This window comes from Scyliorhinus torazame, chromosome 7 (genome assembly GCF_047496885.1).
Source record: "Scyliorhinus torazame isolate Kashiwa2021f chromosome 7, sScyTor2.1, whole genome shotgun sequence".
In the NCBI taxonomy this organism is placed as follows: domain Eukaryota; kingdom Metazoa; phylum Chordata; class Chondrichthyes; order Carcharhiniformes; family Scyliorhinidae; genus Scyliorhinus; species Scyliorhinus torazame.
The window spans coordinates 1,786,548-1,813,195 of record NC_092713.1 but is presented as its reverse complement, the minus strand read 5'-3'; the positions used below and the strand labels follow the sequence as shown (position 1 = coordinate 1,813,195).

The 26,648-nt window shown below is 52.8% G+C and overlaps 1 protein-coding gene across 1 annotated transcript in view; it reads left to right on the top strand.

Annotated features, from left to right (window-relative positions):
• col11a1a (collagen, type XI, alpha 1a) overlaps positions 1 to 26,648 on the top strand; it is a 1,142,395-nt gene that overhangs the window by 1,105,668 nt on the left and 10,079 nt on the right. The window contains 3 exon segments of the mRNA XM_072510277.1: positions 2,431 to 2,484; positions 4,686 to 4,935; positions 19,209 to 19,321. Of these exon segments, the coding sequence (XP_072366378.1) occupies positions 2,431 to 2,484; positions 4,686 to 4,935; positions 19,209 to 19,321 (417 nt within the window).

Genomic DNA, 26,648 nt, shown 5'->3' with positions numbered 1-26,648 from the left:
CAACTGTACTAGTTACATCTTCAAAGAATTAAGAAAACTCCAGTAGGTTTCTCGAACATGATTTCCTTTCATTAATCCATGTTGACTTTGTCGAATCCTGTTGTCATCTTTTATCATAGACTCCAGCATTTTCCCTTCTCCTGATGCTAGGCGAACCGGTATTCCCTGTTTCTTTCCTCCCTCTTTTTTAAATAGCGGGGTTACATTTTCCACTCTCCAATCTGCCGGGACTGTTCCAGAACCTACAGAATTTTGAAAGATGACAGCCAACATCTCCACTATTCCCATGGCGCCTCCTTTATTGTCCTGGGATGTAGATTATCAGAACCTGGAGATTTATCAACTTCCAGTACCATTAATTTCTCCAGCATTATTTTTCGAGTGATACAAATTTCCTTCTCCAGACTCTTGCATCCTTAGCATTTCTGGGAAGTTGTTGTGTCTTCCTCTGTGAAGACAGCACTAAAGAGTTGTTTAATTGCTCTGCCATTTCTTGTTCTTCATTATCAGTTCTCCTATTTCAGACTTAAGGGACCTTTGTCTTCACTAATCTTTTTTCTTTTTACATACTTCTGGAACCTTTTACTATCAACTTTTGTGTTCTTTGCAAGTTTATTCTCATGTTCTATATTCCCTCTTAATCAATCTCTTGATTACTAACAGAATGGTTGTAAATTGGGAGAGGGGAGTGTGCAGCGGGACCTGGGTGTCCTTGTGCACCATTCGCTGAAGGTAAGCAGCAGGTGCAGCAGGCGGTAAAGAAGGCTAATGGTATGTTGGCCTTCATTGCGAGAGGTTTCGAGTACAGGAGCAGGGATGTGTTGCTGCAATTGTACAGGGCCTTGGTGAGGCCACACCTGGAGTATTGTGGGCAGTTTTGGTCTCCTTCTCTGAGGAAGGATGTTCTTGCTCTCGAGGGAGAGCAGCGAAGGTTTACCAGACTGATTCCAGGGATGGCGGGACTGTCATATGAGGAGAGATTGACTCGGTTGGGATTGAGGGGGGGATCTCATAGAGACTATAAAATTCTAACAGGACTAGACAGGGTAGATGCAGGGAGGATGTTCCCGATGATGGGTGTGTCCGGAACCAGGGGTCACAGTCTGAGGGTTCAGGGTAAACCATTTCGGACAGAGATAAGAAGACATTTCTTCACCCAAAGAGTGGTGAGCCTGTGGCATTCATTACCACAGGAAGTAGTTGATGCTAAAACTTTCAATATATTCAAGAGGCGGCTGGATATAGCACTTGGGGAGTATGGGATCAAAGGCTATGGGGAGAAAGCAGGATTAGGCTATTGAGTTGGATGATCAGCCATGGTGGTGATGAATGGCGGAGCAGCTCGAAGGGCCAAAAGGCCTCCTCCTTTGTTGAATTCTGAACTGCATCCAATCCTCAGCCTTGCTACTTTCTTTACCAACTTCATATGACTCCTCTTTGGATACTCGCCTCAATTTCTTTTGTTAGCCCTCATCTCTCAGACCCTCTCACCACCCATCCACCTCCATGGACCCTTGTAGTCCTTATGCCAACTCCATAGCCACTCACCAAATATCTACCATAGGCAGATCTAAGGAGCCAAATGGAGATGAACAATAAAGCTTCAAATGGTATAATGCACACACGAGAATGGGAAAAATCTCCCATTCATGAAATCCATTCAAAACTTTGAAATCTTCTCTTGTGGTTAATTTCTTATAAAAAGAAAATATCTTCAATTCAGACCCCACATCAAACACAGCTAACCTATTAATAGACTCTTTTAATGTTCAATCAACTGTGAACTTACAGCCTGTTGAGATAGAGAGTTAGCCACAATGATATTGAATAGTGGAGCAGGCTCGAAGGGCCGAATGGCTCCCTCCTGTTCCTAGTTTGTATGTTTCTATAATTGCAGTTTGTCAAACTTACCCAAGTATTCATTGTGACATAATAATAGCACTTGGGGAAATGTCAACAAATAACTCTATTGAAACTGCATGACCAGATACTAATGTTATCTTCTAATCTACACTAGATGGCCTGTCAATCAAAACATTCCTGCAGATTTTTTAAAAACTTTGTGACAGCTTCAGCCTGTTTTTTGATGTTTAAAGAATGAGACACTTAAATAGAGATGATCCTCCCATCAAGCGTGCTTACATCAACTCCATTTCACACTTTGACTTTAAAACCTTTGCAACAGCCAAAATGGGGTCAGTTTGAATTCTGCTCCAATGGCTCTGCTGAGTTGGGTTTTCCCGCTGTGTGAGTCACATCCTGCCCCCTTCCCGCACCGGAAAAAATGGAATCTGTTGGAAATGGGGACAAGACGGATTTGGGATCTGCTGACTATCCTTGATGGTCTGCAGAGTCTTTGCAAACTGTGAAAATGTAGCTCATTGTGAGCCTCCAGCTGCTAAGCCTCTGTCTGTTTGTATTTGGTTCCAGGGTCCTTCGGGTCAGAAAGGAGATACTGGTTTAATCGGACTTCCTGGGGCCCCCGTAAGTATTAATGTGACTGTGAAATGGTGAGGGCTAATTATTTGTTCAGTGGGAATGTTGATTCAAAACTTTACTCAAATGAAATAACGAGCTCAGCGCCGATCAGAGGCCAGGACATCACAACACAGCCAAAGAAGTGGTTTTAAATGTGGTCACTGTTGTAATTGTTAAATTGTCAGTAACCCAATCCTACAGCTAAATATTTGCAGACAGATACTAGAAAATCAAATCATTTTGGTTTGTATAAAGTTGTAGTTTTTTTACTCAATCTAAATTAAGATAAATTATGATCAAGCCTTTCAAAAATCTTTATCCAGGTACTCTCCAACCAGCCTGAGAATATTAATTGAGTTTAGTCAGGAGCTATGTGTTAACTCTTCCTCCTTCAGAAACTTTGAAAGGTGTGGAGTTGGGGAGAGGAATGGGTCTGTTCCTGGATTAATAATCTCGAGTGTGTTCTGGAATTGAAATGCTGCTTTCAGTTAAAGCGACCATATAACTGTGAGATTGTCATTGAAAACTCAACTGTTTCAGTGATGTCCTTTAGGGAAGGACATCATCTGTCCTTAGCCCTCTGCCCTCTGTGTGACTCGAGTCTCAGAGCAGCCTGGCAAGGCACTCAATTATATCAAACCGCAGAGGGACAAGGGGTGGGAGCGAAATGTTCACCTTGCCCGCTATACCTGGACTCCACCACAATTACAGCAGGTCAGACAATCGGGTGAACTCAAAGTCTACAGGGAAGTAGCTGTTTGTAATGTGGAACGCACTCTCTGATTCTTACTCAACATACAGCACGCGAGAGGCCATTCAGCCCATCATGTCTGTGCTAGCCCTTTGAAAGAGCACTGCAATTATTCCCACTCTGCTTTCCCCATAGCCCAAAACATTTTTCCCTTTTCCAGTGTTCATGCGATTCCCTTTGGAAAGTTTTTATTGAATCTGCCACCCCTCTTTCAGACAGTGAATTCCCACATATTTTAATGTCAGGTTTTGGTTCATTCTCTTGAAGGGTTAATTTTCTCAACATTTGGGCAGCACGGGTGCACAGTGGATTAGCACTGCTGCCTCACGGCACCGAGGTCCCAGGTTCGATCCCGGCTCTGGGTCACTGTCCGTGTGGAGTTTGCACATTCTCCTCGTGTCTGCGTGGGTTTCACTCCCACAACCCAAAGATGTGCAGGTGCAGACTTTTCCCCAGGGTGGAAATGGCTGTCACGAGGGGACATAATTTTAAGGTGATTGGAGGAAGGTATGGGCGAGATGTCAGAGGTCGTTTCTTTACACAGAGAGTGGTGGGTGTGTGGAATGCACTGCCAGTGGGGGTGGTGGAGTCAGAGGCCGGGATTCTCCCCCAACCGTACCGGTGCCACAGTGGCGTGAACCACTCCAGCATCGGGTCACCCGGAAGGTGCGGAATCCTCCGCACTTCCGGGGGCCAGGCCGGCGCTGGAGTCGTTGGTGCTGCGCCAACCAGCCCCGAAGGGCCTCCGCTGGCCGGCACGAGTTGGCACATGAGCAGGGGGTTTCTTCTCTGCGCCGGCCCAGGGGGAGCTTTACAGAAGCTGGCACGGAGGGAAAGAGTGCCCCCACGGCACCGTCCCGCCCGCAGATCAGTGGGCCCCGATCGCAGGCCAGGCCAACGTGCCCCCCCCCCCCCCCCCCCGAGGACTCCGCAGGCCGCCCGCAGAGCCAGGTCCCGCCGGTATGGACCTTGTGTATTTCCCGGCCGAAAACGGGCGGCCGCGAGGCCTGGAGAATCGGCGGGGGGGGGGGGGGGGGGGGGGGGGCCACTACCAACGGCCCCCGACGTGATCCCCGCCCCCGCCAAAAAACCAGCGCCGGAGAATTCGGCAGCTGCCGTCGGAGCGGTGGGGCGGGATTCATGCCGCCCCCCCCCGGCAATTCTCCGACCCAGTGGGGGGTCAGAGAATCCCGCCCAGAGTCATTAGGGACATTTAAGCGACTCTTGGACAGCAGTAAATTGGAGGGGTGGAGGTTAGGTTGATCTTAGATTAGGATAAATAGTCGGCACAACATCGTGGGCTGAAGGGCCTGCACTGTGCTGGACTGTTCTATGTTCTTCGATGTAGGTGGATTGGCCACGCTAAATTGCCCCTTAAATGAAAATGAATTGGATACTCTAAATTATTATTTTTTTTAAATTAAACATTTCTCATCATTTTATTTCTAATTGAAAGGGTCCACCAGGTGAGGTCATCCAGCCTCTGCCAATCCGAACACCGAAGAAGACACGGAGATCTTCCGATGGGATGCAGGCAGACGAGAGGGACAACATCCTGGACTACACCAATGGCATGGAGGATATCTTTGACTCGCTTGACAACTTGAAAATGGAAGTGGATCGAATGAAGAATCCAATGGGCACGCACAGCAACCCAGCTCGGACCTGTAAGGACCTCCAGCTATCTCACCCAGACTTCCCAGATGGTAAGTGAATGAGCGTGAGGAGGCCATTCAGCACTCAGGAACATGAGGAGGACACTTACAGCTCAAGTCTGTTCCACTTGTCAATGGATCAAGGCCCATCTGTATCGTAACTCTATTTACTCTCCTTTGCTCCATATCCTTTAAAACCTTTAATTCCCCAAAAATCTATTAATCAGTGTCTTGAAAACTCCACTAGCTTCTAATCACCGCAATAGCACTGTGGGTGTATCCCCGCAATAGCACTGTGGGTGTATCCCCGCAATAGCACTGGGTGTATCCCCGCAATAGCACTGTGGGCGTATCCCCGCAATAGCACTGTGGGTGTATCCCCGCAATAGCACTGTGGGTGTATCCCCGCAATAGCACTGTGGGCGTATCCCCGCAATAGCACTGTGGGTGTATCACCGCAATAGCACTGTGGGCGTATCCCCGCAATAGCACTGTGGGTGTATCCCCGCAATAGCACTGTGGGTGTATCCCCGCAATAGCACTGTGGGTGTATCCCCGCAATAGCACTGGGTGTATCCCCGCAATAGCACTGTGGGTGTATCACTGCAATAGCACTGTGGGCGTATCACTGCATTTGCACTGTGGGCGTATCCCCGCAATAGCACTGTGGGTGTATCACTGCAATAGCACTGTGGGCGTATCACTGCAATAGCACTGTGGGCGTATCACTGCAATAGCACTGTGGGTGTATCCCCGCAATAGCACTGTGGGCGTATCCCCGCAATAGCACTGTGGGTGTATCCCCGCAATAGCACTGGGTGTATCCCCGCAATAGCACTGTGGGTGTATCACCGCAATAGCACTGTGGGTGTATCCCCGCAATAGCACTGTGGGTGTATCCCCGCAATAGCACTGTGGGTGTATCCCCGCAATAGCACTGTGGGTGTATCCCCGCAATAGCACTGTGGGTGTATCACCGCAATAGCACTGTGGGCGTATCACCGCAATAGCACTGTAGGCGTATCCCCGCAATAGCACTGTGGGTGTATCCCCGCAATAGCACTCTGGGCGTATCCCCGCAATAGCACTGTGGGTGTATCACCGCAATAGCACTGTGGGCGTATCCCCGCAATAGCACTGTGGGTGTATCACCGCAATAGCACTGTGGGTGTATCCCCGCAATAGCACTGTGGGTGTATCCCCGCAATAGCACTGTGGGCGTATCACCGCAATAGCACTGTGGGTGTATCCCCGCAATAGCACTGTGGGCGTATCCCCGCAATAGCACTGTGGGTGTATCCCCGCAATAGCACTGTGGGCGTATCACCGCAATAGCACTGTGGGTGTATCCCCGCAATAGCACTGTGGGTGTATCCCCGCAATAGCACTGTGGGTGTATCACCGCAATAGCACTGTGGGTGTATCCCCGCAATAGCACTGTGGGCGTATCCCCGCAATAGCACTGTGGGTGTATCCCCGCAATAGCACTGTGGGCGTATCACTGCAATAGCACTGTGGGCGTGTCCCCGCAATAGCACTGTGGGTGTATCCCCGCAATAGCACTGTGGGCGTATCCCCGCAATAGCACTGTGGGTGTATCCCCGCAATAGCACTGTGGGTGTATCCCCGCAATAGCACTGTGGGCGTATCACTGCAATAGCACTGTGGGTGTATCCCCGCAATAGCACTGTGGGTGTATCCCCGCAATAGCACTGTGGGCGTATCCCCGCAATAGCACTGTGGGTGTATCCCCGCAATAGCACTGTGGGTGTATCCCCGCAATAGCACTGTGGGCGTATCACTGCAATAGCACTGTGGGTGTATCCCCGCAATAGCACTGTGGGTGTATCCCCGCAATAGCACTGTGGGCGTATCCCCGCAATAGCACTGTGGGTGTATCCCCGCAATAGCACTGTGGGCGTATCCCCGCAATAGCACTGTGGGTGTATCACCGCAATAGCACTGTGGGTGTATCCCCGCAATAGCACTGTGGGTGTATCACCGCAATAGCACTGTGGGTGTATCCCCGCAATAGCACTGTGGGTGTATCCCCGCAATAGCACTGTGGGTGTATCACCGCAATAGCACTGTGGGTGTATCCCCGCAATAGCACTGTGGGTGTATCCCCGCAATAGCACTGTGGGTGTATCCCCGCAATAGCACTGTGGGTGTATCACCGCAATAGCACTGTGGGTGTATCCCCGCAATAGCACTGTGGGTGTATCCCCGCAATAGCACTGTGGGTGTATCACTGCAATAGCACTGTGGGCGTATCCCCGCAATAGCACTGTGGGCGTATCACTGCAATAGCACTGTGGGTGTATCACTGCATTTGCACTGTGGGTGTATCCCCGCAATAGCACTGTGGGTGTATCACCGCAATAGCACTGGGTGTATCCCCGCAATAGCACTGTGGGCGTATCCCCGCAATAGCACTGTGGGTGTATCACCGCAATAGCACTGTGGGTGTATCCCCGCAATAGCACTGTGGGTGTATCCCCGCAATAGCACTGTGGGTGTATCACCGCAATAGCACTGTGGGCGTATCCCCGCAATAGCACTGTGGGCGTATCCCCGCAATAGCACTGTGGGCGTATCACTGCAACAGCACTGTGGGCGTATCACTGCAATAGCACTGTGGGCGTATCACCGCAATAGCACTGTGGGTGTATCCCCGCAATAGCACTGTGGGTGTATCCCCGCAATAGCACTGTGGGTGTATCCCCGCAATAGCACTGTGGGTGTATCCCCGCAATAGCACTGTGGGCGTATCCCCGCAATAGCACTGTGGGCGTATCACCGCAATAGCACTGTGGGTGTATCCCCGCAATAGCACTGTGGGTGTATCCCCGCAATAGCACTGTGGGTGTATCCCCGCAATAGCACTGTGGGTGTATCCCCGCAATAGCACTGTGGGCGTATCACCGCAATAGCACTGTGGGTGTATCCCCGCAATAGCACTGTGGGCGTATCCCCGCAATAGCACTGTGGGCGTATCACTGCAATAGCACTGTGGGTGTATCACTGCAATAGCACTGTGGGCGTATCACCGCAATAGCACTGTGGGTGTATCCCCGCAATAGCACTGTGGGCGTATCACCGCAATAGCACTGTGGGTGTATCCCCGCAATAGCACTGTGGGTGTATCCCCGCAATAGCACTGTGGGTGTATCCCCGCAATAGCACTGTGGGTGTATCCCCGCAATAGCACTGTGGGCGTATCACCGCAATAGCACTGTGGGTGTATCACCGCAATAGCACTGTGGGCGTATCCCCGCAATAGCACTGTGGGTGTATCACCGCAATAGCACTGTGGGCGTATCCCCGCAATAGCACTGTGGGTGTATCACTGCATTTGCACTGTGGGTGTATCCCCGCAATAGCACTGTGGGTGTATCCCCGCAATAGCACTGTGGGTGTATCACCGCAATAGCACTGTGGGTGTATCCCCGCAATAGCACTGTGGGTGTATCACCGCAATAGCACTGTGGGTGTATCACCGCAATAGCACTGTGGGCGTATCCCCGCAATAGCACTGTGGGTGTATCACTGCATTTGCACTGTGGGTGTATCCCCGCAATAGCACTGTGGGTGTATCCCCGCAATAGCACTGTGGGTGTATCCCCGCAATAGCACTGTGGGTGTATCACTGCATTTGCACTGTGGGTGTATCCCCGCAATAGCACTGTGGGCGTATCACTGCAATAGCACTGTGGGCGTAACCCCGCAATAGCACTGTGGGTGTATCCCCGCAATAGCACTGTGGGCGTATCCCCGCAATAGCACTGTGGGCGTATCACTGCAATAGCACTGTGGGCGTAACCCCGCAATAGCACTGTGGGTGTATCCCCGCAATAGCACTGTGGGCGTATCCCCGCAATAGCACTGTGGGTGTATCCCCGCAATAGCACTGTGGGTGTATCCCCGCAATAGCACTGTGGGCGTATCACTGCAATAGCACTGTGGGTGTATCCCCGCAATAGCACTGTGGGTGTATCCCCGCAATAGCACTGTGGGCGTATCCCCGCAATAGCACTGTGGGTGTATCCCCGCAATAGCACTGTGGGTGTATCCCCGCAATAGCACTGTGGGTGTATCCCCGCAATAGCACTGTGGGTGTATCACCGCAATAGCACTGTGGGTGTATCCCCGCAATAGCACTGTGGGTGTATCCCCGCAATAGCACTGTGGGCGTATCCCCGCAATAGCACTGTGGGCGTATCACTGCAATAGCACTGTGGGTGTATCCCCGCAATAGCACTGTGGGTGTATCACCGCAATAGCACTGTGGGCGTATCACTGCAATAGCACTGTGGGCGTATCCCCGCAATAGCACTGTGGGCGTATCACTGCAACAGCACTGTGGGCGTATCCCCGCAATAGCACTGTGGGTGTATCCCCGCAATAGCACTGTGGGTGTATCCCCGCAATAGCACTGTGGGTGTATCCCCGCAATAGCACTGTGGGTGTATCCCCGCAATAGCACTGTGGGCGTATCACTGCAACAGCACTGTGGGTGTATCCCCGCAATAGCACTGTGGGTGTATCCCCGCAATAGCACTGTGGGTGTATCCCCGCAATAGCACTGTGGGTGTATCCCCGCAATAGCACTGTGGGTGTATCACCGCAATAGCACTGTGGGTGTATCCCCGCAATAGCACTGTGGGTGTATCCCCGCAATAGCACTGTGGGTGTATCACCGCAATAGCACTGTGGGTGTATCCCCGCAATAGCACTGTGGGTGTATCCCCGCAATAGCACTGTGGGTGTATCCCCGCAACAGCACTGTGGGTGTATCACCGCAATAGCACTGTGGGCGTATCCCCGCAATAGCACTGTGGGTGTATCCCCGCAATAGCACTGTGGGTGTATTTTGTAAAGGCCACGAAGAATCCAGCACGAGTTTAAGGATACAAAGTAATAACATTTATTTACAATAATATGCACACTCCTTCCTGCTGGTTCCTAAACTGGCCAGCTTTATTTATACTTGGAGTTTACTAATGGTTTCTCTGCCCGCCACCCCCCCCCCCCCCCCCCCCCCCCCCACATTGGGGAAGCTCATACTCCCACAGGATTGTGGGATTGTCATTAGTCCCCAGCCAATGGTAAGCAGGCAGGTTAGAACATCCCCCCCCCCCAAAGTCCAAGGAATCCACCGAAGACCCTGGCGAAGGAGGGCGTCGGACACGTTTTGCCGCAGGCCAGACACCATTTGCACGCGGCGCTGGATCAGGCGGCGTGTAACGAGACGGAGACCGGCGCTTCCGTGATGAACGGCGCGGTTGTACATCCACGGCCCGTGGACCCGAGGTTTCCCCCTCTGATGCGTCCTGTGTCTCCATCTCGGAGTCAGAGTCTGCTGCCTCCGTCATGTCAGCGTCTCTATCTCCATTCGGTCCCGTAACGACCTGCGCAGGCTTCGCGTGAGGCACCAGTGGAAGATTGTGAGGACTACCTTCCCTTGTCTCTGGTCTCTGCGGCTGTAGAAATGAGCTCCGGGGGCGGGGAATCTTTTGAGGGGATGGTCTTCTGGACCAAACGTGGTCTACATGTTTGTGCTGGAGACGACCCTGGGCTTGCACCTGGTAAGATATAGGGCCTGTTTGGTGAAACATTACGCCAGGACCCCACTGGGCACCACCAGCAAAATTCCGAACGAACACTGGGTCACCGGGCGCAAACTGCCGAATCGGCCGATGCCGAGAAAATCCCTGTCCCTGCCGTTCTTGTGTGCGGCGTACTTTTGCGCCAATGTCCGGGAAAACCAAACTAAGGCGGGTGCGAAGTCTCCGGCCCATTAGGAGTTCTGCGGGAGCTACCCCAGTCACTGCATGGGGGGGTGGTCCTGTACGTAAACAAAAAGTGAGCCAGTCTCGTGTCCATTGATCCGGAAGACTGCTTCTTTAGGCCTCTTTTGAATGTCTGCACTGCGCGCTCTGCCAACCCATTTGAAGCCGGGTGGTAAGGGGCAGTGCGGATATGGCGGATGCCGTTCATCTTCATCTCGCAAATTCCTCACTCATGAACGGAGTGCCGTTATCCCTGACCAGCACCTCGGGGAGGCCATGCGTGCTAAAGGACAAACGCATCTTTTCAATTGTTACACAGGACGTTGTCCCCTGCATCTTATGCACCTCTAGCCATTTAGACTGGGTGTTGATTAATAGAAGGAACATGGATCCTTGAAAAGGGCCTGCGAAATCTGCATGCAAGCGCGCCCAAGGCCGCCCTGGCCATTCCCAGTGATGTAGGGGCGCGGCCGGCGGAAGCTTCTGATGCTCCTGGCAAATGGAGCAGTTTTGGGCCACCTTCTCAATGTCGGTGTCGAGGCCTGGCCACCAGACATAACTCCGGGCCAACATTTTCATTTTGGTCACACCTGGATGCCCATTGTGCAAGTCTGATAATATCAGCTCCTGGCCTTTTTCCGGGACAATCACACGTGTCCCCCACAAGAGGATGCCGTCTTCCACGCTGAACTCTGACAGCTTGGAGGAAAATGCCTGCAACTCGCCTGGGAGCTGTCTATGCTGCCCACCATACAGGACTATGTGCCGAACCTTTGACAGGACTGGCTCCGTCTGGGTCCACTCACGGATCTGTGATGCCGTGACAGGCAAGGTGTCCATAAAATTTAGGGTTGCAACCACCTCACCGGTCGTGGGGGTCGACATGGGGCCGGTCGATAAAGGCAATCGGCTCAGTGCACGGCATTCGCTATCTGCGTTCCTGGTTTGTGCTCCAGAGAATACTCGTGTGCAGCAAGCAACAAAGCCCAGCGCTGGATCCGTGCGGAAGCAATGGGCGGTATTGGCTTATCCTCTCGGAAAAGTCCCAGCAGAGGCTTATGATCTATCACGATAGTGAAATGGCGGCCGTACACGTACTGGTGGAAGCGTTTCCCCGCAAAAACCACTGCCAGGCCCTCCTTCTCGATCTGCGCGTACTTTTTCTCCGCTGCAGTCAATGTGCGGGAGGCGAAAGCTATCGGTCGCTCGGCCCCATTCTCCATCTTGTGGGACAGGACGGCCCCAATACCATACGGGATGCATCACATGTGACGAGCAAAGGCTTTCCAGGATCATAGTGGGTTAGTAACCCAGACAACGACAATTGTTGCTTTACCCGCCGGAAAGCGGTTTCTTGCGGCTGACCCCAAACCCAGGTGTGATTTTTCTTTAGCAGAAGGTGTAAGGGGGCCAGCGTAGTTGCCAGATTGGGGAGGAACTTCCTGTAATAGTTTACGAGACCGAGAAAAGAACAAAGATGCGAAGTGTCAGTCGGGGTGGGGGCATGTTGAATTGCACGCACCTTCTCTGCGACGGGGTGCAGACCTTCGCGGTCCACCCGATAACCTAGGTAGACTACTTCCTTTGCCTGAAATACGCACTTTGTGCGACGTAAACGGACTCCAGCCTCTGAAAAGCGTCTAAGGACAGCCTCCAGATTTTCCAAATGCTCTTGCTCCGACGTCCCTGTAATCAAAACGTCATCTAGGTAGACAGCCACACGTGGTAAACCTCTCAAAATGCCTTCCATAACACGTTGAAAAATAGCGCAGGCAGAGGATTCTCCAAAGGGCAACCGTGTATATTCATACAGGCCCCGGTGTGTATTAATCGTTACATATGGTCGGGAGGCAGGGTCCAGCTCCAACTGCAGGTAGGCGTGACTCATATCTAATTTTGTGAACTAGTGTCCACCTGTAAGCTTCGCGTAGAGATCCTCTATGCGAGGCATTGGATATCGGTCGAGTCGGGAAGCCGTATTCACTGTAAGTTTATAGTCGCCACACAAGCGAACTGTGGCATCTGGCTTCATTACAGGTACAATTGGTGCTGCCCAGTCAGCAAAACGGATGGGCCTGATAATACCCAAACTCTCCAAACGAGTGAGCTCCCCTTCTACCTTCTCGAGCAAGGCGTAAGGCACCGGGCGCGCCCGGAAATAGCGCGGCGTGGCTCCTGGTTCGACTTGGATACAGGCTACGGCCCCTTTTATTTTCCCCAAACCAGGCTGGAATACATCTGGGTATCGTCCTGGCACCTCAGTCAACCCTCCAGAAACTGTTTGGAGGATGTGCTGCCATTGCAACCGCAAATGGCGCAACCAGTCCCGACCCAACAGGCTGGGCCCATGGCCGCGCACCACGATACGTGGGAAACGCCCCCCCTGGCATCCATAAACAACAGGGGTCATTGTAGTTCCTGCAATGTCCAGTGGTTCCCCCGTGTAGGTGGCCAACCTGGCCTGTGAGTCGGTTAATGTAAGGGTCTGTATACCCTGCTTGATGCGGTCGAATGTCCTCTGGTCGATCACGGAGACCGCTGCGCCAGTATCCAACTCCATCTCCAGCGGGTGGCCATTGACCCGTACTGTCACCTTAATGGGGGCCACACGGGGAGCTGCCACACAATGCAGCTGCAGGCAGTTGTCCTCCGTCTCCACGTCCTCAGGAGTAGTCGCCGCAGGTTCATCCACATGGAAGGTACGGCCTCTGGGCTGGTCCCAGTTACGGCCCCTGGGCTGGTCCCAGTTTCGGTCGGAACGACGGCGCCTCTGGCGCCCCCAGGACCGCCGTCCGCGACGGGGTCGGCGCCTACAAGTCTGACACGGACATGGCTCCTCATCCATTGGTTCTGGAGAAGGCTCCCTTCGGGGAGGAATGTCCGACGGCCACTGGCGTCGGTTCGGACGTCGCCTTCGCCCAAGGTACCGCAGGAGTGCGGGGGGACGTTTTCGGACGGAAGGGGTTGCGCCCCAAGGCATGCACTTCCATTCCCTGTAGCTCCTGCACTCCTCGTTCTGCGCTCTCTCGGGACAATACTATTTGAATTGCCTGTTGAAAAGTCAATGTTGGCTCAGCTCGGTAGCCTTGTGGATAGCACAATTGCTTCACAGCTCCAGGGTCCCAGGTTCGATTCCCGGCTTGGGTCACTGTCTGTGCGGAGTCTGCACATCCTCCCCGTGTGTGCGTGGGTTTCCTTCGGGTGCTCCGGTTTCCTCCCACAGTCCAAAGATGTGCAGGTTAGGTGGATTGGCCATGGTAAATTGCCCTTCATGTCCAAAATTGCCCTTAGTGTTGGGTGGGGTTACTGGGTTATGGGGATGGGGTGGGGGTGTTGACCTTGGGTAGGGTGGTCTTTCCAAGAGCCGGTGCAGACTCGATGGGCCGAATGGCCTCCTTCTGCGCTGTAAATTCTATGATTCTAACAACTTTCTCTGGGTGGCCGCATTGTTAATACCGCAAACCAAACGGTCGCGTAACATTTCTGACAAGGTCTCACCATAGTCACAGTACTCCGCAATCCTGCGTAGCCTGGATAGAAAATCGGCAAGGGATTCTCCAGGGGTCCTCTCAGCGGTATTAAACCGGTAACGCTGGACTATCGTGGACGGGGTTGGGTTAAAGTGTTGCCCCACTATATTCAGAAGTTCATCAAACGTTTTGGTGTCCGGCGCAGCTGGGTACGTAAGGCTCCTAATCACCCCAAACGTATGCGGCCCGCAGGCGGTGAGCAATATGACCACCTGGCGCTCGTTTTCGGTGATATTGTTTGCCCGGATATAGTAACGCATCCGTTGTGCGTACTGGTTCCAGCTTTCCAGCGCAGCATCAAAAACATCCAAACGTCCGTACAGAGGCATGGTTTAATAGAAAACAACTTCCAACCTGTATCCAACAAAAATCCAGGGAGGTGGCTTCAGCAGTGTAGACAGCTATTCACTTTAACCCTCGTCGCCAGTTTTGTAAGGGCCACGAAGAATTCAGCACGAGTTTAAGGATACAAAGTAATAACATTTATTTACAATAACATATATATATATAACAGCAGCAGTAACTTCCCTGGCTGCACACTCCTTCCTGCTGGTTCCTAAACTGGCCAGCTTTATTTATACTTGGAGTTTACTAATGGTTTCTCCGCCCCCCGCCCGCCCCCCCCCCCCCCCCCCCCCCCCCCATTGGGGAAGCTCATACTCCCACAGGATTGTGGGATTGTCATTAGTCCCCAGCCAATGGTAAGCAGGCAGGTTAGAACAGTGTATCACCGCAATAGCACTGTGGGTGTATCACCAGAGCCTGATAATCTTCATCCCAGAGTACTTGCGGAAGTGGCCCTAAAAATAGTAGATCCATTGGTGGCCATTTTTCAAAATTCTGTAAACTCTGGAATGGTTCCTACAGATTGGAGGGTAGCGAATGTATCCCCGCTATACAAAACGGGAGACAGAGAGAAAACAGGGAACTATAGACCAGTGAGCCTAACGTCGGTAGTGGGCAAGTTGGTGGAGTCCATTAACAAGTATTTCATAGCACAGCATTTAGAAAGCAATGGTTAGATAAACTCGGTTTGTTCTCACTGGAATGACGGAGGTTGAGTGGCGACCTGATAGAGGTCTACAAGATTATGAGTGGCATGGACAGAGTGGACAGACAGATGCTCTTTCCTGGGGTAGGAGAGTCAAGTACTCAGGGACATGGGTTTGAAGTGTGTGGGGAAAAGTTTAGAACAGATGTGCGAGGCAAGTTTTTTTACACAGAAGGTGGTAAATATGTGGAACGCGCTGCCTGGGGAGGGGGTGGGAGCAGGTACCATAGCGGCATTTAAGGGGCATCTAGACAAATATATGACTAGGGTGGGAATGGAAGGAGACGGTCTCCGTCAGTGCAGACGGTTTTAGATCAGACAGGTACCATGGTCGGCACAGGCTTGGAGGGCCGAAGGGCCTGTTCCTGTGCTGTATTGTTCTTTGTTCTAATCAGACAGTCTGATAATCAGGCAAACACTCCCCCCCCCCGCAAACACTCCCCCCCGCCCCCGCAAATACTCCCCCCCCGCCCCCGCAAACACTCCCCGCCCCCAAACACTCCCCTCCCCCGCAAACACTCCCCTCCCCCGCAAACACTCCCCTCCCCTGCTCCCCTGCAAACACTCCCCCCCCGCAAACATTCCCCCCCGCCCCCGCAAACACTCCCCGCCCCCCAAACACTCCCCTCCCCCGCAAACACTCCCCGCCCCCAAACACTCCCCTCCCCCGCAAACACTCCCCTCCCCCGCAAACACTCCCCTCCCCCGCAAACACTCCCCTCCCCCGCAAACACTCCCCTCCCCCGCAAACGCTCCCCCCACCCCCACAGACACTCCCCTCCACCCCACAAACCCCCACCCTCGCAAACACCCCCCACTCCCCAAACACCCCTTTCCCGCAGTGATGACAATGGTAGGTGCGGAGCAGGAATTCCTGGAATTGGGCCATTTGACACCATTTTGGCCCGAGTGAGACCCGTCAATGCAAAAACGCAGGCTTAAAATTAGGTTCCATAACCAGGCAACGTGCCTCAACAACTACCGCCCGGTGTTCCTGACTTCAGTCGTAATGAAGTGCTTTGAGAGGTTGATCATGAAGCGCATCACCTCCATACTCCCAGAACGCCTCAATCCACTGCAATTCGCATACCGCTGCAACCGGTCCACAGCAGACGCCATCTCCGTGGCCCTACACTCATCCCTAGAGCATCTCGACAACAAGGACTCCTACATCAGACTCCTAATTATTGACTACAGTTCCGCCTTCAACACCATAATCCCAGCCAAGCTCATATCAAAGCTCCAAAACCTAGGACTTGACTCCTCACTCTGCAACTGGATCCTTGATTTTCTGACCCACAGACCACAATCAGTAAGAATGAACAACAACACCTCCTCCACAATAGTCCTCAACACCGGCGCCCCACAAGGCTGCATACTTAGCCCCCTACTCTACTCCCTGTACACACACGACTGCGTGGCAAAACTTGGTTCCAACTCCATCTACAAGTTTGGTGACGATACGACCATAGTGGGCCGGATCTCGAATAACAACGAGTCCGAATACAGGAGGAAGATAGAGAACCTAGTGGAGTGGGGCAGTGACAACAATCTCTCCCTCAATACCAGCAAAACTAAAGAGCTGGGGCGGGATTCTCCCCTTCCCGGCGGGATGGAGTGGCGGGAACCACTCCGGCGTCGGGCCGGATTTCTCCGCACCTTTAGGGGCCAAGCCCTCACCTTTAGGGGCCAAGCCCTCACCTTGAGGGGCTAGGCCCGCGCGCCAGCCGGGACCGAAAGGACATCGCCGGGCGGCGGAAGTCCGCGCATGCGCGGGAGCGTCAGCGGCTGCGCAGGGAGGGGGTTTCTTTTCCGCGTCGGCTATGGTGAAGACTGTGGCCGAGGCGGAGGGAAAGGTGTGCCCCCATGGGACAGGCCCACCCGCAGTTGGTGGGGCCCGATCGCCCCGCGCCCCTCCCAGGACCCCGGAGCCCGCCCGCGCTGCCTTGTCCCGCCGGGAAGAGAGGTGGTTTGATTCCGGCGGGACAGGCATTCCAGCAGCGGGACTTGGGCCCATCGCGGGCCGGAGAATCGCCGGGGGGGGAGCCCGCTGACCGGTGCGCGCGATTCCCGCCCCCGCCGAATATCCGGTGCCAGAGAATTCAGCGGATGGCGGGGACGGGATTCACACCAGCCCCCAGTGATTTTCCGGCCCGGCGGGGGGTCGGAGAATCCCGTCCCTGGTCATTGACTTCAGGAAGCAAAGTACTGTACACACCCCTGTCAACATCAACGGGACCGAGGTGGAGATGTTTAGCAGTTTCAAATTCCTAGGGGTGCACATCTCCAAAAATCTGTCCTGGTCCACCCACGTCAACGCTACCCCCAAGAAAGCACAACAGCGCCTATACTTCCTCAGGAAACTAAGGAAATTCGGCATGTCCACATTGACTCTTACCAACTTTTACAGATGCACCATAGAAAGCATCCTATCGGGCTGCATCACAGCCTGGTATGGCAACTGCTCGGCCCAAAACCGCAAGAAACTTCAGAGAGTCGTGTACACCGCCCAGTCCATCGCACAAACCAGCCTCCCATCCATTGACTCCATCTACACCTCCCGCTGCCTGGGGAAAGCGGGCAGTATAATCAAAGACCCCTCCCACCCGGCTTACTCACTCTTCCAACTTCTTCCATTGGGCAGGAGATACAGAAGTCTGAGAACACGCACGAACAGACTCAAAAACAGCTTCTTCCCCGCTGTCACCAGACTCCTAATCACCCTCTTATGGACTGACCTGCTCTCGTCACACATTGGGCGGGATTCTCCCCTACCTGGCGGGGCGCGGGGTCCCGGCGGGATGGAGTGTCGGGAACCACTCTGGTGTCGGGCCGCCCCGAAGGTGCGGAATCCCCCACACCCTCAGGGGCTAGGCCGGCGGCGGAGTGGTTTGTGCCGGCTGGCGGGGAAGGAGTAGGTGCCACGCCAACCGGCGCGAGTTTGCGCATGCACGGGGGGGGGGGGGGTCATCTCCACGTCGGCCATGGCGGAGGAATAGCAGCCAACACGGAGGAATAGACTGCCCCCACGGCACAGGCCCGTCCGCGGATCGGTGGGCCCCGATCGCGGGCCAGGCCACCGTGGGGGCACCTCCTGGGGCCAGATAGCCTCCCCCCCGCCCCGGACCCCGTAGGCCTCCCGCGCCGCCAGGTCCCGCCGGTAAGGACCTACTCTAATTTACGCCGGCGGGACCGGCAAACAATTGGCGGCCACTCGGCCCATCGTGGGCCGGAGAATCGCCGGGGGGGGCCGCAGCCAGGGTCGCCGTCCGGCGTGCCGCGATTCTCGCTTCCACCAAATCCCCGGCGCTGAAGAATGCGGCAGCCGGCGGGGGCGGGATTCACGCCGCCCCCCGGCGATTCTCCAACCTGGCGGGGGGGAGTCGGAGAATCCCGCCCATCTTCTCTACTGAGTAGTACTACTCTCCGTGTGACTCGCCTGGTGCCAGTGTCTATGTAGTTACATTGCGGGTGTTTTGTTTGCCCTATTTGTATTTCCTTTTCATGTACGGAATGATCTGTCTGGGCCGTACGCAGAACAACTACAACTTCACTGACAATAAACAAAACACCCAAAAGACAAACGTGTTTTCCCAGACATTGGTGAGAGTGTGGAACTCGCTCTCGCACGGAGTGGTTACGGTGAATATTATGGATATATTTCAGGTGGAAGCTGGATCAACAGATGAGGGAGAAAGGTAGAGAAGGAGATGCTGATAAGATGAGAGGAAGAGGGGGAGGGAGTAGCATCGTGTGGGTCAACAACACCAGCAGAGAGAAGATGGGCTGAATGGCTTGCTCCTGTCCTGGAAATGCAATGTAATTCTGTGTGTGAACCAGCTATGCTGACTGTTTCCAGAATGTTCTGTTCATTATATTGATGAAGAGGCTGTACAGAGGAAATCGAATCACCTTCTCAATGTAAGAATTTGTATTTCCTCTCTCCATCAGGTGAATATTGGATTGATCCAAATCAGGGTTGCCACGGAGATTCCTTTAAGGTTTACTGCAACTTTACCAGTGGAGGGGAGACCTGTATCTACCCAGACAAGAAATCAGAAGCGGTGAGTGACACACTGATTCAGATAGCAGAGGAGGCCATTTGGCACATCAGACCCATGCTAGCTCATTCAAAGAGCTATTCAACTATTGCCACTGATTCAAAAGGAAGTTATTCCGAAAGTATGTTGAGCAGAACTGGATGCAATATTCCAGTTGGGGGCCTGCCCTCAGCTTTGAAAAGGTTCGGAATAACCATCCCGTTTTTTCAATACCTCTAATTATGAAGCCAGAAACACCGCATTCTTTGTATTTTTTAACAAATTTAGAGTACTCAATTCGTTTTTTCCAATTAAGAGGCAATTTAGCGCGGCCAATCCACCTACCCTGCACAGCTTTGGGTTGTGGGGGTGAGACCCACGCAGACACAGGGAGAATGTGCAAACTCCACACGGACAGCGACCTGGGGCCGGGATTGAACCTGGGGCCTCGGCACCGTGAGGCAGCAGTGCTAACCACACCGCCACCGTGCTACCTCCACATACTTTGTTTTTTGTTAAAAAACATTTTATTAAGGCATTTATAATTTTATAACAATAAACAATACAAATAGAAATATAAACATGGTGCAAAAAACATCTCTCCGGGCGAACCCTAACGTTGAACTTAATTTTCTCAAGTCTGAGAAACTCAGCCATGTCACTAACCCAAACCCCGGATTTTGAGCTTTGAGTTCCTCCACGCTAGTAAGATCCGTCTCCGGCTACCAGGGAGGCAAAGGCCAAAATGTCAGCCTCTCTTACCATCTGGACTCCCGGATCTTCCGACACTCCGAAAATCGCCACCTCTGGACTCGGCGCCACCCTTGTCTTAAGTACCGTGGACATGACACCCGCAAATACCTGCCAGAATCCCCTGAGATTCGGGCAGGCCCAAAACATATGGACATGATTTGCTGGCCCTCCCGCAACCTCACACACTTGTCCTCTATCCCAAAGAACGTGCTCAGCTGGGCCACTGTCATGTGTGCCCGGTGAACCACCTTGAATTGTATCAGGCTGAGCCTGACACATGATCAGAACATGTTGACCCTGCTCAGAGCCTCCTCCCACAGACCCGCCTCTACTTCCCCTCCCAGCTCATCGTCCCATTTACCCTTCAGCTCATCGATCTGAGTTTCCTCCCACTCCATGATATTTTTTATAGATATCCGAAACCTTCCCCTCACCGACCCCTGTTCTAGAAACTACCCTGTCCTGTATCCCCTGTGGAGGTAGAAGTGGAGAGGTCGAAACCTGTCTTTATACAAAGTCCCTCACCTGCAGATACCAAAACCCATTCCCCCGCCCCCGGCAATTCAAACTCCTCCAAATCCTCCAAACAGGGAAAGCTCCCATCAATAAATAGATCCCCCAGCCTCTCAATCCCTGCTCTCTGCCACCTCCGAACCCCCATCCAGCCTCCCCGGGACAAACCGGTGATTATCACAAATTGGAGCCCACACCGACGTTCCCTCCACTCCCACCTGCTTCCTCCACTGCCCCCAGACTCTCAGAGCCGCCACTGCCACTGGGCTTGTGGAGTACCGGGCCAGCGGGAACAGCAGAGGAGCCGTTACCAATGCCCCTTGTGCCCTTGCACAATGCCGCCTCTACTCGCTCCCACATTCACATGCTTAAAAAAGGAATAAAAATAGGGAGGCACTAGAAAACAAACAGAAATACCGAGAGGACCGAAATTTTCACAGTCTATATCCTCCCCGTGAGTGACAGCGGGAGCATGTCCCATCCCCAGCGGGAGCATGTCCCATCCCCAGCGGGAGCATGTCCCATCCCCGGCGGGAGCATGTCCCATCCCCGGCGGGAGCATGTCCCAGCCCCAGCGGGAGCATGTCCCATCCCCAGCTGGAGCATGTCCCATCCCCAGCGGGAGCATGTCCCATCCCCGGCGGGAGCATGTCCCATTCCCAGCGGGAGCATGTCCCATCCCCGGCGGGAGCATGTCCCATCCCCAGCGGGAGCATGTCCCATCCCCGGCGGGAGCATGTCCCATTCCCAGCGGGAGCATGTCCCATTCCCAGCGGGAGCATGTCCCATCCCCAGCGGGAGCATGTCCCATCCCCGGCGGGAGCATGTCCCATCCCCGGCGGGAGCATGTCCCATCCCCAGCGGGAGCATGTCCCATTCCCAGCGGGAGCATGTCCCATCCCCAGCGGGAGCATGTCCCATCCCCAGCGGGAGCATGTCCCATCCCCAGCGGGAGCATGTCCCATCCCCAGCGGGAGCATGTCCCATCCCCGGCGGGAGCATGTCCCATCCCCAGCGGGAGCATGTCCCATCCCCAGCGGGAGCATGTCCCATCCCCAGCGGGAGCATGTCCCATCCCCGGCGGGAGCATGTCCCATCCCCAGCGGGAGCATGTCCCATCCCCAGCGGGAGCATGTCCCATCCCCAGCGGGAGCATGTCCCATTCCCAGCGGGAGCATGTCCCATCCCCGGCGGGAGCATGTCCCAGCCCCAGCGGGAGCATGTCCCATCCCCGGCGGGAGCATGTCCCAGCCCCAGCGGGAGCATGTCCCAGCCCCAGCGGGAGCATGTCCCAGCCCCGGCGGGAGCATGTCCCATCCCCGGCGGGAGCATGTCCCATCCCCGGCGGGAGCATGTCCCATCCCCGGCGGGAGCATGTCCCATTCCCGGTGGGAGCATGTCCCAGCCCGGCGGGAAGCACTCCATGTACAGCTCAAAACGAAAATAAATTTAACACCACAGGCACGACCTTACTCACCCCCATATTCAATGTCCTCAATCACCTGCTGGTCTTTTGTCCTGAACAAAGTCCATCGCCTTCTCCGGTGATCCAAAGTAATGTTCTTGACCACCGTAGGTGACCCACAAACGAGCTGGATACAACATACCGAACTTCACCCCCTTCTTGGAGAGGGCCGATTTTACCCTATTAAAGCTCACTCTTCTTTTGGCCAGTTCCGGACGAAAGTCCTGGTAACTGCGCTGTTTTCCCACTTGCAGCTCCGTGTCTACTTGGCCCACCGCAAAATCTGTTCCTTATCCAGGAACTGGTGCATTTACACCACCATTGCCCTCGGCGGCTCATTCACACGCGACTTCCTCACAAGCGCTCTATGCACTCTGTCCACTTCCAAGGGTCAAGCCAAGCAGCTTCTCAAACATACGCGCCACATATGCCCTTGCGTCCATTCCCTCGCTGCTTCCGGGAAGCCAACGATCCTCAGATACTGCCTGCGGGACCTGTTCTCCAGATCCTCCACATTCTCCTGCAGCCTTTGCTGCTGGTCCCTCATCAGCCCCATCTCCGCCTCCATCGCGGTTAGCTGGTCCTCGTGCCCAGCCACCTTCTCTTCAACTTCCTGGGCTTCTAGTTGTTGTTCCACCCGATCGATCCCTGTCTTAATCGGGTCGAAACAATCCCGCTTTTGCTTGGCGAAACTCTCCTGTATAAATTTCACCAGCTACTGATGATTGATGCAGGTAGGGCAGTGGATGTTGTCTATATGGACTTCAGTAAGGCCTTTGACAAGGTCCCTCATGGAAAACTAGTACAAAAGGTGAAGTCACACGGGATCAGGGGTGAGGTGGCAAGGTGGATACAGAACTGGCTAGGCCATAGAAGGCAGAGAGTAGCAATGGAAGGATGCTTTTCTAATTGGAGGGCTGTGACCAGTGGTGTTCCACAGGGATCAGTGCTGGGACCTTTGCTGTTTGTAGTATATATGAATGATTTGGAGGAAAATGTAACTGGTCTGATTAGTAAGTTTGCAGACGACACAAAGGTTGGTGGAATTGTGGTTAGCGATGAGGACTGTCGGAGGATACAGCAGGATTTAGATTGTCTGGAGACTTGGGCGGAGAGATGGCAGGTGGAGTTTAATCCGGACAAATGTGAGGTAATGCATTTTGGAAGGGCTAATGCAGGTAGGGAATATACAGTGAATGGTAGAACCCTCAAGAGTATTGAAAGTCAAAGAGATCTAGGAGTACAGGTCCACAGGTCATTGAAAGGGGCAACACAGGTGGAGAAGGTAGTCAAGAAGGCATACGGCATGCTTGCCTTCATTGGCCGGGGCATTGAGTATAAGAATTGGCAAGTCATGTTGCAGCTGTATAGAACCTTAGTTAGGCCACACTTGGAGTATAGTGTTCAATTCTGGTCGCCACACTACCAGAAGGATGTAAACAGTCCAACTAGGGAAGAGGCGGTACTGGACCTGGTATTGGGGAATGAGCCCGGCCAGGTGGTAGATGTTTCAGTAGGGGAGCATTTCGGTAACAGTGACCACAATTCAGTAAGTTTTAAAGTACTGGTGGACAAGGATAAGAGTGGTCCGAGGATGAATGTGCTAAATTGGGGGAAGGCTAATTATAACAATATTAGGCGGGAACTGAAGAGCATAGATTGGGGGCGGATGTTTGAGGGCAAATCAACATCTGACATGTGGGAGGCTTTCAAGTGTCAGTTGATAGGAATACAGGACAGGCATGTTCCTGTGAGGAAGAAAGACAAATACGGCAATTTTCGGGAACCTTGGATGACGAATGATATTGTAGGCCTCGTCAAAAAGAAAAAGGAGGCATTTGTCAGGGCTAAAAGGCTGGGAACAGACGAAGCCTGTGTGGCATATAAGGAAAGTAGGAAGGAACTTAAGCAGGGAGTCAGGAGGGCTAGAAGGGGTCATGAAAAGTCATTGGCAAATAGGGTTAAGGAAAATCCCAAGGCTTTTTACACTTACATAAAAAGCAAGAGGGTAGCCAGGGAAAGGGTTGGCCCACTGAAGGATAGGCAAGGGAATCTATGTGTGGAGCCAGAGGAAATGGGCGAGGTACTAAATGAATACTTTGCATCAGTATTCACCAAAGAGAAGGAATTGGTAGATGTTGAGTCTGGAGAAGGGGGTGTAGATAGCCTGGGTCACATTGTGATCCAAAAAGACGAGGTGTTGGGTGTCTTAAAAAATATTAAGGTAGATAAGTCCCCAGGGCCGGATGGGATCTACCCCAGAATACTGAAGGAGGCTGGAGAGGAAATTGCTGAGGCCTTGACAGAAATCTTTGGATCCTCGCTGTCTTCAGGGGATGTCCCGGAGGACTGGAGAATAGCCAATGTTGTTCCTCTGTTTAAGAAGGGTGGCAGGGATAATCCCGGGAACTACAGGCCGGTGAGCCTTACTTCAGTGGTAGGGAAATTACTGGAGAGAATTCTTCGAGACAGGATCTACTCCCATTTGGAAGCAAATGGACGTATTAGTGAGAGGCAGCACGGTTTTGTGAAGGGGAGGTCGTGTCTCACTAACTTGATAGAGTTTTTCGAGGAGGTCACTAAGATGATTGATGCAGGTAGGGCAGTAGATGTTGTCTATATGGACTTCAGTAAGGCCTTTGACAAGGTCCCTCATGGTAGACTAGTACAAAAGGTGAAGTCACACGGGATCAGGGGTGAACTGGCAAGGTGGATACAGAACTGGCTAGGCCATAGAAGGCAGAGGGTAGCAATGGAGGGATGCTTTTCTAATTGGAGGGCTGTGACCAGTGGTGTTCCACAGGGATCAGTGCTGGGACCTTTGCTCTTTGTAGTATATATAAATGATTTGGAGGAAAATGTAACTGGTCTGATTAGTAAGTTTGCAGACGACACAAAGGTTGGTGGAATTGCGGATAGCGATGAGGACTGTCTGAGGATACAGCAGGATTTAGATTGTCTGGAGACTTGGGCGGAGAGATGGCAGATGGAGTTTAACCTGGACAAATGTGAGGTAATGCATTTTGGAAGGGCTAATGCAGGTAGGGAATATACAGTGAATGGTAGAACCCTCAAGAGTATTGAAAGTCAAAGAGATCTAGGAGTACAGGTCCACAGGTCATTGAAAGGGGCTACACAGGTGGAGAAGGTAGTCAAGAAGGCATACGGCATGCTTGCCTTCATTGGCCGGGGCATTGAGTATAAGAATTGGCAAGTCATGTTGCAGCTGTATAGAACCTTAGTTAGGCCACACTTGGAGTATAGTGTTCAATTCTGGTCGCCACACTACCAGAAGGATGTGGAGGCTTTAGAGAGGGTGCAGAAGAGATTTACCAGAATGTTGCCTGGTATGGAGGGCATAAGCTATGAGGAGCGATTGAATAAACTCGGTTTGTTCTCACTGGAACGAAGGAGGTTGAGGGGCGACCTGATAGAGGTATACAAAATTATGAGGGGCATAGACAGAGTGGATAGTCAGAGGCTTTTCCCCAGGGTAGAGGGGTCAATTACTAGGGGGCATAGGTTTAAGGTGAGAGGGGCAAAGTTTAGAGTAGATGTACGAGGCAAGTTTTTTACGCAGAGGGTAGTGGGTGCCTGGAACTCACTACCGGAGGAGGTAGTGGAGGCAGGGACGATAGGGACATTTAAGGGGCATCTTGACAAATATATGAATAGGATGGGAATAGAAGGATACGGACCCAGGAAGTGTAGAAGATTGTAGTTTAGTCGGGCAGTATGGTCGGCACGGGCTTGGAGGGCCGAAGGGCCTGTTCCTGTGCTGTACATTTCTTTGTTCTTTTGTTCTTTGTACTCCGTTGCCCACTGGGTCGCCAATCCCAGCTCCTGTACCTCCGCCACATTCTCCAGTCCTGCAGGTTCCACACCCTTCTTTTTTCCCGGCAATTTCTTCTTTTCAGACCGCTTCTGGTCCACGTCTCCATAAACTGGTGGTGGATTGCTGCTTTCTGCTTCACCCGTCTCCAGTTTTACCGATCAAATCCCACAAAAGTCGGGAGAAAAGGTCCCAAAAGTCCACCACGAATGGGAGCTACCAAATAACAACCTCCTTCTCCATAGCCGTGACGGGAAGTCTCCTCCACATTCTCTGTTAACCACTCCCTCGATATGTACAACACCCGCCAATGACTGACACACACACACCCTGAGGTCCGGCTGTCCCTCCACCCACACTAGCACAGTCTACGTTACCTTACCCTATCCCCCCTGATATCAGCTGACGCTCCATCTGCCATGTGTCCAGACATTCTGCTAGTCTTTTAAAGTTACCCTCAATCCGCATCATAAGAACATAAGAACTAGGAGCAGGAGTCGGCCATCTGGCCCCTCGAGCCTGCTCCACCATTCAATGAGATCATGGCTGATCTTTTGTGGACTCAGCTCCACTTTCCGGCCCGAACACCATAACCCTTAATCCCTTTATTCTTCAAAAAAACTATCTATCTTTATCTTAAAAACATTTAATGAAGGAGCCTCTACTGCTTCACTGGGCAAGGAAGTCCCTAGATTCACAACCCTTTGGGTGAAGAAGTTCCTCCTAAACTCAGTCCTAAATCTACTTCCCCTTATTTTGAGGCTATGCCCCCTAGTTCTGCTTTCACC